Below are 17,209 nucleotides of genomic sequence, written 5' to 3' on the forward strand. Positions count from 1 at the left end.
AGAAATTGTTTTTACAGGGATAAGTATAGACCAGTGTTGTAAGAATAAGGCGACTATTTGCCCCTATTTAGTCAGAGCAGACCTGGACAAGCAATGAGCATGGGTTTTCTTTCGTGGTGGGTCAGTAGAAGTGATTTTTCATCAATGGGCAGAATGATGGAGAGCTGAGGGTTGAAAACCACCACACTTAATGGATGACAGCTATTTTTATCCTGACGGCTGCTAAAAGTCCTTAATCAATATGCAAATGAGATTCTTAAAACACAGAAGCTGTCAGTTGCCAGGTGTGGTAGAGACAGATTTCTCCTCCGCCAGTCAGACTGACTGGTCCTCTGTCGTCTGTGAAATCTCTCCAAGTCAATTCAACCCGCTCTGTGACATACCCAAGGCTGAAATGGAATGTTATTGCAAACGTTTCTCCTTAAGGCAATCTCCCAAAGATTATTTTTAAATAACTGTGAGCTGACTACTGTTAATTTATATTATTTCTTTTGGAAGGTTCCTGCCGCAAGGAGGCTGAATAAAGCATGTCAGATCTTGACAGAATAGATGTGGGAAGGACGTTTCCTGTGCAGGAGAATCTAAAACTAAAGGCCACTATTTAATGTAAAATAGTTATCCTTTCATGACAAAAGTGGAGCAGTTTTTAGTCTCTGGGTAAATAGTCTTTGGAACTCTCGTCTTCAAAAGGCAGAGGAAGCAGATTCTCTGTACATTTTTAAGAAAGAGATAGATACTTGATAAACAAGACAGTGGAATATTTCAGCAGGTACATGGGAATGCAGATTTGATGTTACAGATTAGCTATGATCTTATTAAATGATAGAGTAGGCAAGGAGGGGGAGTCTCACTTCTGATAGTAAAGACCATCAAATCTGACCTAGAATGCCAAGATGGGGCGTTAACCTACCTCTTCTGACTCAGAGGTGGAAGGTCAAAGGCCAAAAGTAGCATTCTGATATCTCTCTAACCTCACAATACAACAGTGGTTGCAGATTTACAACGTGCAACTCTAATACTGCTACATAGAAATAGCTCTTGACCTCAGGTCTGATACAGGCTGAGATGGAGCATTATATCTTTCAACACTGCAGTTCACCTCTTACCTTCATTATCAGGACTGGACACTCTCGTTGTGCACCCTCCAAACCACTGAAACATTGTTTAGTATTCGCCATCATTCCATGACTTAACTCTTCATGGCACTACTTCCCTGAAAGCAACATTGAAAAGGTGAAGGTTTAAACACTCACCCTTGCATCTGTGACTTTGAACTCGCGGAGGATGTACTGTGGCATGTTGTACTCTGCCATCGGATCCACGACAAAGTACTGATACCTGGCGGATCGTTCAGCTGGCCAGTACTGGTGACACTTCTCCTGTTAAGTACACAATACATCTGTATATTACAGATGAACACCAGCACCTTTCCATAGCTTTTTAAAAATATATTATTTTTTTAAGAACCATTTCTTTTGAATCGCAAACTGTTATGGGTAGTACAACTTCACTGACCAGGATTCCGTTCTGAACTGGGGTGCTATCTATGTGGAGTTTGCACGTTCCCCTGAGACCATGTGGTTTTCCCCTGGGAGCTCCAGTATTCTCCCACATCCCAAAGAGATGCAGGTCCATAGGTTAATTGTCTATTGCTCCTAGTGGTAGAAACTGGAGGTGGGAGGGTGCTCAATGGCAAATTGGGGAAAATAAATTAGCTTGGAGCAGGATTGGGGTAAAAATTAGTGCTTGATGGTTGGTGAGGACACAGCGAGCAAAGGATCTACTTCTATGTTGCATCCTTCTACAATTTGATGTTAGTATCTGATATAGAGTGGGTATCTGACAGTCAGTGTTCAGTCCCTGCTTGGAATAAAGCTGTTGCTGGCAAGGGAGGCACATTTTACCCAATCCAGATTGTCCTTGAGAAGATGGTGACATATTGAGATCAGTCTCTTTTCAAACCATTAAGGTCAATATGGTGAAGATGCCTTTAAACTACTGGTAGGTGGGTAGACTTTGCTGAGTTAACATGATCTCAGAGAGGGGTGCACCATGGTAGTGGAAATCCAGGAAGACGATGGAGGGTATACTCCAAATCAGGATGGGGTGTGACATGGAGGGAAACTAATTAAGAGGGTGTTTGTTTCCATCTAGTGTCCTTGTCCTTCAAGATAATGTAGAGCATGGATTTGGAAGTAAACCTGCCAAATTCACCAATGCAGAGTTTAATCTGATTTTCTACTTCCAAGCACTTAACCCAGAATAAAAAAAAAATAGCTTATGTGAAAGGGCTTTTCATAGATGGGTCACATACACAAGGCAGAAATAACAAAGCACCTTCTTGACTAGATATTAGCTTGAATGAATGAAAGGCAATGGTGATTAGATTAAAATGGACATTTCAAGCTTGGATTTTGCTTAGATGGTCTGATTATACAGTAAGAAAGTTCTAGGTGCAACTCAACCATCAGTGATGGGTCAATGATGGCTGTTGAATTCAGACCATCACGTAGCACCCAGTTTCAATTCCAGACTTTGCTGGGTTAAGATGATCTCAGACAGGCATGCACCACCATAATTGTCTCCACTGCCCTGAGTCAGAAAGCAGAAAATTAGGAAAGGTTCTTCATCCAGCCACCGCTGCTGGAATCATGACATTATTATTCAGGGCAGGAGTACGGTAGAAACAGGTGCACCCAGCTTGTCTTCATTTGAAGTCTTTGATCACACACAAGGAATGACCATGAGGATCTCATTAGCATCCATGCAGAGTCAATGATCGTGAGAAGTGAAGAGAATTAAACTGATGGACATTTTTATCCTAGAAAGAATTAAGACAACATTGGTTCTGATTATATTATGCAACAGAAAGTAGCCCAGATCTGATAATCAGCATCCTAATCAAACATATAATCACCTCTTTGCTGCCCCATATCTGATTACCATTCCCACACACTTTTCCTCACAAGCACAGCTCTTATTAAAAGCTTATTATTTCTGTAAGGGAGAGTTATTGGTTCAGCCTCCTGAACCTTTTGATAAGAGATCGAAAACTCAACAAAAAGGTATGTAGATTCAAAGAAATGTTGAAAACTATCTAGGTATAGATAAGTAGACAGAGAGTTTTAGAAATAGATGAAGGCAATATTTATAGTGACAGGTCGTGATAGGTAGATGTAGGTAAATGGCGGTAGTGCTGTGGATAAAGAGAAATCAGAGCTAACCTCTAAAAATATAGAGAAACACATGGAGTCACTAACACAGATAACCAGCACCTGAGAAAAAATGATAAGCAAGCTGCATAAATTCTAATTGTATAACTTCTCTGTGTTGTGACCCAGACATTCTGGTAAAAACTAATTATTTAAAAGCTTCCTGTGGATAAAAATTATGCAAAAATAAACTGGGAGGTTGCCTGACCTTACTTCTCAGTGAAATCCTATTAGACACTGACATCCTGGAGACTGGAAACGTACTCAATAAGCTGATCAGTTAGATTTCCCCAGACTTCCTATTTAACAACTTTAGCTTTCTAATTGATATCTTCAAACTGTCTGAATGGCTTACTCAGAAAATGTCTGATGAATTTGGCTAGAAATTCAATTGCATAATGCTGTCATTTTTCTCAAGATTATGCAATTGAAATTGATTTTCTGCAGTGCAACATGATACCTACCACTTCCAGGTTGTTTCACATTGCTTGGAAAATTCAGTTGGGCATTTCCAGTAAACAGATGCCCATGCAGAGCACGTGTCAATGGTCTGGGGTCAAAGCTATGTGCAAAGCTCTTTTGTCTCATCTCATGCAGTGAGTCTCCATCATGGAGCAATATGGTCTTCACCCTGCAGAGCCAAACTGTGTGGGGAGGTGTAGAAGTACTCTCCTGCAATCCTAGACTGCCCATTGTCCACTAAAACCAGTTCTCCAACAGCTTTCCAACTTTGTAAAATAATGTCTCCCTGGCTTTACATTCTAACTCCCACCTCCCAGTGCTGACTCCTGTTTTCCCATCTGAGTTCACCAAAACACCTTGGTTTGCTCACTTACCGATCCCCAACCCCAAAATACAGGAGTTCAATGCTCCTGAACCCCCTCCACACCACAGAGCTCCAGTGCCTAACTTTCTTCTGAGAGCCGCCACTAACCAGCCAAAGCCCCAGCATTCTGCAGGTCTCATGGAGCAAGAGATACATAGGTGTACAGTGCCATCTAGGACCGAAACAGGCCCTTCAGCCCACCGCATCCATGCCAACCTTTTTGCCCATCTTCATGAATCCCATCATCCACATTACGTCCTTATCTTTCTTCACCTTACTTATTTAAGTGTCTGTCTAAGTGTCTCTTAATTGTACCAGATTCTAAAATTACCCCGGAGATCACCAGAAATTGGAGGCAGATGAATTTCAGGGTCCAGATGATGGCACTCCAAACCAGCAGGAGGTGACACATGGGAAAATAACTCGTTTGATGTCAGGGTTAAGCTCCTCATTCTTGTTGGTAGCATTTCTTTACCCACCTCGCAGTCTCAGTAATTTCAAAGATTGCGCTCAAAGGAGAGCCACTTTTTCAGAGCCGGCTGACTTAGTTGTCAATACTTACCCTCAGACCGTCAACTTCTTGTGCATGTGAGGACAATTTAAATAAAGATATGAAAATATATGTGGTAATGTGGTAGAGCCAGACTCTGGGGACATTTTCTATTAACCTGACAAAACATCTCCAGCATCAGCAGCAGCAGGAACATATCATGTGGTGATACTCACAAAGAATGCCATGACTACTAAGAGGAGAAATGAAAGCTACAGCTTAAAATTTGAAGCTGAAGAAATGTCTCAGAAAGTAAAAAAGTCTTGCAACAAATGGTCAGTTTCTGACACTCAGAGATATATCTTCAGGGATGCAACATTAGACTCAAAGATTGGGCTATCATTGTGGCAGTGACATTGTAATTAATAAATCCCCCAGTAAGGTGGAATAGAGTTGTGTGAAGAGCATTATCATGCCACTCCTGAAGATTTTCATTCAAGGGGAGGTAAATCTCAATCCTTTAGCAAAATATGCAAAATGCCTGAGGAATTCAGCAGCATCTATGGAGAAGACAAACAGTTGATATTTTGAGCTGAGACACTTCATCATGATTGAGGATAAGTGTTCAGATGTAATGTTGCAGCCGCACAAAACATTGGTTAGTCCAGACCGTGCACAATTCTGGTCGCCACACTACCGCGGGGATATGGCAGCAATGGAGAAAGTACACATAAGGTTCACAAGGACGCTGCTAAGATTGGAGGGCTGAAACTCTAAGGTGAGATTGGATAGGCTGGGTTCATTTGCACTGGAATGTAAAAGCTGAAGGGTGATCTTATAAAGGTTAAGGAAATTGTGAGTGGCATAGGTAGTATAGATAGAGGTGGAGGAGTAACACCTCACATCTTGTCTGGGTAGCCTCCAAACAAATGGCGTGAACATCGATTTCTCCTTTTGGTTTCCAGTTATTTTTTTTCCCCCTTCCCCCTTCTTCTATTCCCCACTCTGGCCTCTTACCTCTTCTCATCACCTGCCTATCACCTCCCCCAGGTGCCCATCCTTCTTCATTTTTCCTTTGGGCCACTCTCCTCTCCTATCAGGTTCCTTCTTCTTCAGCCCTTATCCTTTCCCACCCACCTGGCTTCACCTATGACCTTCTAGCTAGTCCTCCTTCCCTTCCCCCTCCTTTTTATTCTGGAGTCCTTCCCCTTCCTTTCCAATCTCGAAGAAAGGTCGGCCGTTTATTCATTTCCATAGATGCTACCTGACCTGCTGAGTTCCTCCAGAATTTCGTTTGTGTTGCTCTGGATTTCCAGCAACTGCAGAATCTCTTGTGTTCATAGATACAATCTTTTTTTTCCAGGTCAGGGGAGGCTTGAACTAGAAGCACATGTTTAAGGTGATGGGGAGAAGCTTAACATAGATCTGAGAGATCAGCTTTTTTCTCAGAGGGTTGTGAATATCTGGAATGAGCAGCCAGAGGAGGTGGTGAAGGGAGATACAATTACATTTTAAAGGTATTTGGACTGGAAAGGCATAGAGGCTTAAGGTAGGCAAATGGGTTTAGAGTAGAAGACATCATGGTTGAAATGGAGGAGATGGACCGGGAGGTCTGGCTTCTGTGTTGTCTGATTCTATGACTCTATGGTTGCCAATCAAACTTGAACCTTCCTGTCCCACCTTACTCAGGACCACAATGGTTGTCTACTTATCTGGAGACGACGGCTGTATTTGCATGTTACTTCAATTATGGGTGGGCTATAGGAAGTCCTCAATAACTTCTTATTCCTCGAGTCTGATCCATTTCCCTTGATTCACTAGCCACAGGAACAGGATGAAAATGCTCATTCCTGGTCTCACTAAATGTGAAGGGGAAAACTTCCATCTCCTTACCATCTTTCTCTGAAAAAGGCCTTAGTTAGTGATTGACTTGGTGTTAACATGAACAGGTCTTGGGCTGGCTGCACAGCGATGTTGCAAGCTTTAAGCAGGGAACTAATCATTCAGTTAGGCTCAAGAGGATATCACAGGCTCAAAACTCAATTTTAGCAACACTTACACGGCCCATTTCTCGCAGTTTGGTAAGCATAACAACAATGGTGGAGTTGTTCTCCCATAACATTCTCCAGAAGTCCTCTGTAGTCTCTGCTAAAGGACCCTGCGTGGCAATGTATGCTTTCTGTTGTCTGTCAAAAAAGAATATGTTAGTTAGTAGGAGAACACAAATAATTGTCTCGATTGCAAGTGGGGCAGCCAGGGGACATTTAAGCACTCACAAAGATCTAAAATGATTTACACGGGAAGAATGAACGGGCATGAAAGAAGATACTTGGACTGGATAAAGTTCACAACAGAGTGCACACAATCCATGGAAAGACAGTAAATTAGTGGGGTCAATGATACAATACAGTACATATGGTCTGTAGAAGGGGATTAAATGAGAGGGCAGAGATGACAATGCAGTTTGTAGAAATAGATAAAAGTTTAAAAAGTTTGTTGGAGGAGATTAAAGAATGGAATTGGTGACATAATTGAATTTCGACCATTTGCGGAAGGAGTTGGCTTGGTAGACCAATTATTTAAGGCAATCTCACAGTCAAAGCCATTTACCAGTCTCTGCAATAGTCTGAAACTGCTTTCCTTTGAAGGAGATCAGAGCCATCTGTGCTGAGCGTTCATGTATCGGATGTATTCCTCCCTTACAGCTGCTGCTGCCCTTTTGTGTATGTCAAACTCTTGCTTATTTAAGAGTTTCAGGATCTATAAGTTTCATTTCAATTTATATTTTGGTTGTTAGGTGGATGACCAATAAGACACTTATTTCTCTGATGCAAGATAGCTCAGGACTGACCTTGCACTGGAAAGGGGTAGGACTGAGCTACTGGCAACTTGTGGAAAGGACCCACAGTCAGTCCCGTCACACAGGAGTGATGCTTCGTACATTGTTGGGGGAGGAGAGGTGGGTGCACTGTGCGAGTGGCCACAAGCTGCCAGAATACACCACCCTTCTCCTAGATGTGATGATAACATTTTTTCAACTGTTGATACTTGGTCAGCGTCCAATTTAAAGGGCAGGTGGCTAACTGCTAAACAGTGAGATAATTGGTAATTGGTTTGACCTGAATATGGCTGCTTGTGTAATCATACTGACTTGCTCTGCTCTCTCTGTTCCCAAAGAGGTGTTTGTAAATGGAAAAGACTAATTCTTTGCTTGATCCTGGTTTTTGTGTATCGATCAGACCTGCTGCCTGTGAGCCGTGTGCTGTCTGTCAATTGGTAAGGACCCTGATGGAACTGGAAGGGATTCAGCAGAAAGCAATCATCCTGCACTGGTTCACCACCTTGGGTGTGTGGTCTGAGTCTGCGTCCTGTACTGATAGATATATCTTTAGCTAGGGCGCCTCAGACTTTTGCACAGTACTGTATTTGTCAACATGGAGCAGAGAGCCAGATAGTAAATCTGGCAGAAGCAAAGGTGTTGGGAATGGCAAGGGTGGAGCGCCACAGGAGGAGCACAGGACAGGTGGCAGAGGAGTGCTAGGAGCGCATAGTGCCAGGTGGCATGGGTGTAGACACACACAGCATTGAGACACCAGACAAGGTCATTTGATTCCAAACAATTGGTTTATTGATCAGTACAGAATGTTTCTCCAGTGCTTCCCATTCCCTGCCCTCTCCCCTCCCCTTTTCTCAACCATGATTCCCCTTTCTACTCTCAGTCCATAATAGAAACCCATATCAGAATTAGGCTTATCATCACTCACATATGTCTTTTTTTTTTGCAGCAGTACAGCACAATACATAAAATCACTACAGTACTGTGCAAAAGTACGTAGGCACCCTAGCTATATATACACAGTATGCACAGTACTGTCTGTATTTGTCACCATATACTACCTCGAGACTAATTATTTGCATATTTACAGAAAAATAAAGAAATATGACAGAATTTATGAAAACACCTACATGAACAGAGTGCTGTAGCTGTGTGAGCAGATATCAACTGTGGTCACCATTGGCTTTTGATACTGTGCAGAACTGAACAACGTTAAGCTATAAACTTTCATCTCTGCACGAGCCTATGCAGACACCTGAATTAAAGAGGGTGTGAAAGCTACTTCACTAATGGGCTAATTAAAATGATTCTCTGTAGGTAAGCAATCCAGTAACAACTTTAGTTTAGAAAGTTTTAACTAAATGGCCTTCAGGTCATACACCTGTAACTGAAATTTTATTTGCCAGATGACTGCTTTTCATAGAGTATAATGCGCAATTTAAGTGCCTCATCCAATCTATTAGTGAGTGTGAAACAGTTTAGAATTCAAAGCATAGGTCTCCTGTTGCTATAACCGTGCATTTAACAGTGTAACAGATGGTCTCTAATAGGGCTCTTGAAATTTAATCTATTAATGGCAATCAGTCAGTAATGGAGCTCACCCCTTAGGCACCTACCTGTATCCATCGATAAAGCTAGCATTGATGTAGTCAGATCCTTCCACCCCACGGATTGGCTGTAGACACACTCTTGTCGTCTCATACGGCATAATGTTGACAAGGCGGTTCTTAAACTTATTACATGGAAGATTGGCACTTATGAATCGGGACGTATGAGCTTTGGAATTGGCCAGACGCTGAGAAGAGAGCAGAAGGAGAATGAAGGTATTTGCAGGTATCGAGTAAAACGCTTGTCTCTGTAAGTAATAACTTAGACCTAAGGTATGTCCAACATGGCCTTGGAGGTAATCAGAGACTCTGCTTTCACAGCTTACTTGGTTCATCAGTCTTGATAAAGAATCATCAACCTGAAACAGAATCCACAGATGCTGTCTGGCCTGCTGAGCTTTTTTCAGCATTTTCAGTGTTTGTTTCTGAGTTCCCGCTGTGGAGTCTTTTTCGCTTTTCAATATGTCAAGCTGATCTGAATAGGGGATTATGTAAAACTGTTTGCAACTGCAGAGTGGGGACTCTTACAGAAAATACTGTTTATATGGGGATTTGAGTCCTTTAAGCAAGGTGGTTTACAGGAAATACAGAAGGTTGAGGCAACGAGTTAAAGTGATTAGATCAAGGGTTCATTCATTAAACTGTTGCACTTATGCAGGTGGACCGTTGCAGCAGGAAGTGCGGGGAACGTAGGCAACACTTGAGCGCTTCCGGCTGGTTTTTGTATGCTATGTGGAGTTGGGGGACTGTGGCACTGAGAAAGTCATTTCATTTGCTTTGGTGGTTACTGTGTGGGACTAGGGACTGTGACATTGAGAGAGTCATTTCATTTGCTTCACTGAATGTTCTGTTGCAAGCTCCTAAGGAAACTTATTTCCCTATAGATAGTTCTTTATATGCCACCAATGCCTAGTCCTCCACTTAGCTGGGAGCTTCTGAGCAGGGCTGTCCCCCAGCTGCCTTCTCCTTCATCATGCTGCTGCATGGCCTCATGCTCTCTTTCCTCTTCTTCCCCTGTCTCCAGCTCCTGCCAACGGTCTATTCACTTACTGCAACGATGCACCCAGTGTCTACAATCACTTGGCGTGCACTGCGGGCCACCATGGACTGATACTGGTAACACAGTATAACTGTGAGCAAACCCATGCCATTTTCTCACTAGTATCCTGGTGCTTGTATAGTTCTTCTTGAACCCACAGTCAGATAGTGAGGTGGTCGTTAGTATATTGGTAAGAAAAACCAACAAAGTAGATGGTAGGTCTTTTCCGTGAAACTTTAACCCTGTGGGCTGAACATGTCTGTCAAGGAATGAAGGGGAGTACTATTCTTCTCATGGACCACAACCACCTACATCCTGAGAGAGTAGAAACAATTTTATATAACAATCTATGTTATTAATGGGAGCTCTTAGACCATAAGATCATAGAACCATAAGACATAGGAGCAAAATTAGGCCATTCAGCCCATCACGTCTGCTCTGCCATTCTATCATGGTTGATTTATTATCCCTCTCAATGCCATTCACTTGTCTTCTCCCTGTAACCTTTGATGTGCTGACTAACTAAGGACCTACCAACCTCCACAGCCATCTGTGGCAATGAATTTCCCAGGTTCACTATCGTCTGACTCAAGAAATTGCTCCTCCTATCTGTTCCAGACAGACATCCCTCTATTCTGAGGCTGTGTGTTCTGGTGCCAGACTCCTTCACTACAGGAAACATCCTCTCCACCTGCTCTCTATCTTGTCCTTTCAATATTTGAGAAGTTTTAATGAGATACCCCCTCATTCTTCTAAACACCAGTGAGTACAGGCCCAGAGCCATCAAACACTCCTCACACATTAACTTTTCCATTCCCGGAATCATTCTTGTGACCCTCTCGAATGCCAGTACATCTTTTCTTAGATAAGGGGCCCAAAACAGCTCAGAATACTCCAAGTGCAGTCTGACCAATGCCTTATAAAGCCTCAGCATTACTTCCTTGCTCTTATATTCTAGTCCTCGCAAAATGAATGCTAACATTGCATTTGCCTTCCATATCACCGACTCTACCTGCAAGTTAACCGTTAGGAAATCCTGCACAAAAACTCCCAAGTTCCTTTGCACCTCTGATTTTTGAATATTATCCCTGTTTAGAAAATAGTTTAGCCTTTATTTCTTCCACTAATGTGCACGACCATACATTTCCCTGCATTATAATCCATCTGCCACTTTGCCCAAACTCCTTATCTGTCAAGGTCCTTCTGCAGACTCCATGCTTCCTCAACGCTACCTGCCCCTCACCTAATCTTAGTATCAATTGCAAACTTGGCCACAAAGCCATCAATTCGCTCATCCATATCGTTGATATATAACATGAAAAGAAGCAGTCCCAATAATGACCCCTGTGGAACACCATTTGTCACCAGCAGCCATCCAGAAAAGCCCCCTTTATTCCCACTCTTTGCCTCCATCCAGTCAGCCAATCTTCTATTCAAGTCAAGTTCAACTGTAATTTTAATTCAACTATACCTGAATACTCATGAATACAGCCAAACAAAACAGTGTTCCTCCAGGGACAAGGTGTAAAACACAGTACCAACAGCTATACACAGTATACGCCATATATAGAACATATAAGATAACAGTAAGCATACAGTTACACAAAAAATAGATATAGCCCAAGTCCCTGAGTGACATATCCTGTAAATTGTTTACATCAATAGTAAATCTTTCCTGTAATACCATGGACTCTTAATTTGTTAAGGAGCCTCACGTGCGGCATATTGTCAAGGGCTTTCTGAAAATCCAAGTAAACAACATCCACTGACTCTCCTTTGTCTATGCTGACTGTTATTTCCACAAAGAATTCCAACAGATTTGTTGGGCAAGCTATCCCCTTGAGGAAATCATGCTGACATTGGCCTACTTTATCACGTGCCTCCAAGTACCCTAAAACCTCATTCTTAATAATGGACTCCAATATTCTCCCAACCGTTGAACTCAAACTAACAGGCCTATAATTTCCTTCTTCTGCCTCTCTCTCTTCTTAAAGTGTGGAGTGACTTTTGCAAATTTGCAGTCTACTGGAACCATTCCAAAATCTATTGATTCTTAAAAGACCATTACCAATGCCTACGCAATCTCTTCAGCTACCTGTTTTAGAACCCTGGGGTGTTGTCCATCTGGTCCAGATAACTTCCCTACCTTTAGAACATCCAGCTTTCCAAGCAACTTCTCCTTTGTAATAGCAACTACACTCACTTCTGCCCCCGACACTCTCGAATTTCTGGCATTCTGATAGTGCCTTCCACACTGAAGACATAAGTACTTAAATTCACCTGCCATTTCATTGTCCTTCCATTACTACCTCTCCAGCATCACTATCCAGTGGTCCAACATTCGCTCACACCTCTCTTTTACTCTTTATATATGTTGGAAACCACTGCTTTTGAATAATAATTTTTTATGAGATTTGTACTTTTTAACAAACTCATGTATTTTCCACACTCACTGGCAGAAAGTAGTACGGCAGCTAAACTAATGGTTTATCACCTTTCTCATTTTTCATTGGTTAAGTATTGGCACATTCTCCATGTGATGTAATTGTTTTAATTACGTAGCCTATTAACTAGTTCATCCTCTACCTAAGGAATATCTCTTAACTTAACGCTAAAAGAGATAGATTTTTCAGAAGTGCCATGTTGGCTTCTTTTTTATTCCTTTGCACCCATACACCATTTAGTGACATTTCTCAGCTCTTTACTTAATTTGCTTAGTATTTGCATATTTATTTGTACTCTAAAATAAATTGAAATATTGAAATTAAGACTGCTCACCATTCCTGACTTCTGGAAGAGCCCTAAAGATCAGAAAGTAAACAGAGATCCAACATATATCTCAAAAAAAACTTTTGATATCTTCTTTTATATTATTGGCTAGCTTACTTTCATAATTCATCTTTCCTCTCCTTGTAGCTTTTTAGTTGCCTTCAGTTGTTTTTTAAAAGCTTCTCAATCCTCTAACCTTTCACAAATTTTTGCTATATTACACGCCCTCTCTCTTACTTTAATGCTGTCTTTGACTTCTCTTGTCAGCCACATTTGACTGATCCTCTCTTTAGAATACTTCTTCATCTTTGGGATGTATCTACCCTGCACCTTTCGAATTGCCCCAGAAATTCCAGCCATTGTTCTGCTGTCATCCCTGCCAGTGCCCCTTCCAGCCAACTTTGGCCAGCTCCTCTTTCATGCCTCTGTAATTCCTTTTACTCCACTGTAAAACGGATACATCCAATTTTAGCTTCTCCTCAAACTGCAGGGTGAATTCTATCTTGTTATGGATACTGCCTCCTGAGGGTTCCTTTACCTTTAGCTTCCTTATCAAATCTAGTTCATTACACAACACGCAGTCCAAAATTGCCTTTCGCCTTGTGGGCTCAGTCACAAGCTGCTCTAAAAAGCCAATCCATAGGCATTCTACAAATACCCTCACAATCTAGAGAAAATCTGTAGATGCTGGAAATCTGAGCAACACACAAAGTGCTGGAGGAACTCAGCAGGCCAGGCAGCATCTATGGAAAAGAGTACTGATGACGTTTCCAGCCAAACTCTTCGGCAGTCCTGCTCTTGTTCCATGCCTCTTCTATTTCCCGTTGTGATTTATATGCCACATCCTGGATTCTGTTTGGAGTCCTGTGTATACCTCCCATTAGGATCTTCTTACCCTTGCAGTTTCTTAACTCTACCCACAAGGATTCTACATCTTCCGATCCTACGTCACCTCTTTTTAAGGATCTTATTTCATTTTTTATCATCAGAGCCATCCCACCTCTTCTGCCTACCTGCCTGTCTTTTTGATACAATGTGTATCCTTGGAAGCTAAGCTCCCAACTGTGATCTTTTATCAGCCACGACTCAAGTGATGCCCACAACATCATACCTGCCAATCTTTAACTGCGCTGCTACCTTACTCTGGATCTACTTTATTCCAGATACTGCGTGCATTCAAATATAACATCTTTAGTCCTGTATTCATCACTCTTTTTGATTTTGCGCTCATGTTATACTTCAACTCATGGCAGTGACTGCAATTTTGCCCTATCGTCTGCCTGTCCTTCCTCAATGTCTGACTACACAATGTAATGACTTGTATACCAATTGCCCCATCCTCAGCCCTTTCTCACGAGTTCCCATCCCCCAGCCAGATTAGTTTAAACCCTACCCAGCAGCTGTAGTGAATCTGCCCACAAGGATATTGGACCCCTCAGGTTCACGGGTAACCCATCTCTTTTGTACAGGTCATACCTTCCCCAGAAGAGATCCCAATGATCCAGAAATCTGAAACCCTGCTCCTCAGCCACTCATTCATCTGTAATGTCATCCTGTCCCTGCCCTGACTAACACATGGCATTGGGAGTAATCCGGAGATTACTACCTTGGTGGTCCTGCTTCCTGTGCTTCCCAGTATATGCCTAGTACTTAGTTCCTTCCTTCTTGTAAGGTCATTTGACTTGGTGTAGAATGCACAGTTAGTTGTACCTCCACTTATATACACTTTCAAAGGTTAGCATAGTTACATTAGATATTACACAACACAGTAACTGGGGTAATGTGACCCTTTTTGGATAAACCTCCTGAAAGTACTTAAGACAGCAAATTATGTGCCTCTTATTAACCATTCTGCTACATTAAAGTTGGCATTTATCTCAATCTGATATTCCCTACATTTTGAAGTGTAATTTAAGACCACATGTGTACGTTTTTACTTACCCAAATGCAATTTGCTTTCACTAAATAAAAAAAATGAATTTTAGAGGTAAGGATATTGAGATGACAGTGCTGTAGATGACAACACTAGTGACTTCTGATACCTGCTCAGAATGAGGAGACAATAGTACCTACGTTCAACAGGAATCCTGAACAAGCTTGGTATTAGTTAAATGAATATAAATCCCACCGCATCTCAATGCCACAAAAATTATCCCTAACATGGAATGATTAACTTTAGTTAGAGTGGCCAAAGTTTGACTACAGCTGAGACTTGCTGAGTCACAGATGTTGTACTGGTACAATACAAAGGTCTTGACCTCTAACATCAGAGGAACCTTATCACCTCTTGATTAAGCCTTCAGGGGGAGCAAGTGAGGGCAGGGGATATTGGATATAAATATTAATACTAAATGGAAAAATTCAAATTATCAAGACAATAAGTAGCTGCACACCATTACCTCCAGCCAGTTTGGAATTAATGAGAAAGATTTTCTTACCTTGAACTCTAGTTCCGTGCCTGTGACATGCTCCCCTGTTTCAACCTGCGTGAGTTTCTGGATGTAAGAGTACAAGTTCCTGGCCATCACCTCAGTGGTCCCACAAGCCACTGCTTCCAGCAGTGCATCATGAATAAAAATATACTGGTCCTCCGTCTGCACCATGTAGTTCCGTTGTGATCTCATCAGCGTCACATGGCCATAGATGTCAACCGTCTTCTCATGTTTTATTCTCTCTAGCATGGCATCAATGACAATGAAACAGCCAGTCCGACCAACTCCAGCACTGAAAGATGAATTGATCCAGGTCAAAAAAGCTCTGCTCTCCACACAATGGCATTAAGGAATGTTAAGCTGTTTGTAGCCCTGTTGTAGCAGCACAGGGGCACAGGGGCACATTCTCCCTGTGACTATGTACATTTCCCCCAGCTGCTCTGCTTTCCTCCCATATTTCAAATCTATGTCGGAACTGGCCACTGCAAGTTCTGCTAGTGTGTAGGTGAAGTTGGTGTGAGTGTGAGACACAACAAGTTGCAGAGAGATATGTGGTGAAAAGGAAATAATGGGATATGACAAGGACACAATAGACCAGGTGACGTCCTGTGGTGGTAAACCATATGAGAAAATAATTGTTTTGCATGAGCCGACCTTGTGAAGATTCTTTTGTTTGTGGACAGAGCAATGGAAGCACTAGCTGCTCCTGAACATAAAGTCCCACAGCACAGGAACAACCCTTTCATCCCACTGAGGGACATGGACCTTACACCTGGAACCCAGTAGGTCAGCTGGCTGAGTTCCTTCAGCACCTTGTGTGTTGCTCCAGAAAGCAGCATCTGCATTGTCTTGTGTCTCTCTTCAGCCCACTTTCATTCATCCATTTTATCCCTCCAACCTTCCCCTCAACTCCTTCCAACTTCTACCACTTGCCAAAACTCTAGAGGCAATTAAGGAGAACTCGCAAGTCTTGAGGATGTGGGAAGAAACCTATGTGGTCACCGGGATAATGTGCAAACTCCAAGTTCCTGAAGTAAGAATTAACATTGGTCTCTGGAGTTTTGAGGCAACAGATCGAGTAGCTCCTACACTATATCACTCAATGTGGCTCAATACCTTCAAGTGAAATCTGACTACGGCCAAGATAGATCTCCTTGCGGAAAATGCTGACAGAACATTTGGATTCATAATTGAAATGGGCTTATGTCAAACTGACAGAATAGTATTACTTATGAAATGTTAGACATGAGAAAGGATGATCACAGATCACAAAAACTTTAAATATATGGAGCTGAGCTTCCTTTTCACAGGATAATGAATATCAGAATGGATATGGTTCCAAAACAGAGATAACATCTAAAAAATGAGGGTTCAAAATATTGGCTGAATACCCATCAAATAATCACTGAGTTCAGTAAAATAGTGGAAGCTGCCTCTGTTTAATAGGCTTTTGTTCTAAGCTCAGTGGAAGATTTAGTGATGTGCACTTGGGTTGAAATCTGTGTTGATCATAAATACTAACAACATTAAACTGTCTGATGTCAAAAATGAAATGTAGATGATTAATTCAGAGCTTTTGTTTGGTGTTCAGTCAGAGGGAACATGCTCTGGGAGGTAGAGGTGACATGAGTGGAATAGTACCTGCTGGCATTGTTTTCTCTGTGTGAATCTCTTTCTCTCCATCTCAGCACTAACTTCAAATCAAACCATACATTTCCCAATGCATCACTCATCGAAGAAAAAACTGCTTGGAGCTGAGTAAACAGCACTTAAAAAATAAACAAGAGACATGATGAGGTTTACTTCCATTGGCCCACAGCCATACAGAATTAAGGGCAGCCATGCCATTGTTCATTTCTCTTTTGGCAGGGTATAACCACAAGAGACATTCCTCACATAAGATATTCTTCAACCATGCTGTTATTCATTTATTATGGTTCCAACCCACCTAAAATGAACAATTTGGCCAGGAAAAGGAGGGAGAAAGTAATCAAACAT

At 41.9% G+C, this 17,209-nt stretch overlaps 1 protein-coding gene across 12 annotated transcripts in view; it reads right to left on the reverse strand.

Moving 5' to 3' along the window:
• Positions 1 to 17,209, reverse strand: part of LOC134337298 (receptor-type tyrosine-protein phosphatase S-like) — a 513,177-nt gene that overhangs the window by 18,387 nt on the left and 477,581 nt on the right. For all 12 annotated transcript variants that reach the window (XM_063032185.1, XM_063032183.1, XM_063032184.1 and 9 more), the window contains 4 exons: positions 15,218 to 15,503; positions 8,981 to 9,159; positions 6,588 to 6,714; positions 1,254 to 1,379 (listed from right to left, as the gene is read on the reverse strand). In XM_063032185.1, coding sequence (XP_062888255.1) covers positions 1,254 to 1,379; positions 6,588 to 6,714; positions 8,981 to 9,159; positions 15,218 to 15,503 — 718 coding nt within the window. The remainder of the gene's footprint in view (positions 1 to 1,253; positions 1,380 to 6,587; positions 6,715 to 8,980; positions 9,160 to 15,217; positions 15,504 to 17,209) is intronic.

This window comes from Mobula hypostoma, chromosome 24, assembly GCF_963921235.1.
Source record: "Mobula hypostoma chromosome 24, sMobHyp1.1, whole genome shotgun sequence".
NCBI classification, from domain to species: Eukaryota; Metazoa; Chordata; class Chondrichthyes; order Myliobatiformes; family Myliobatidae; genus Mobula; species Mobula hypostoma.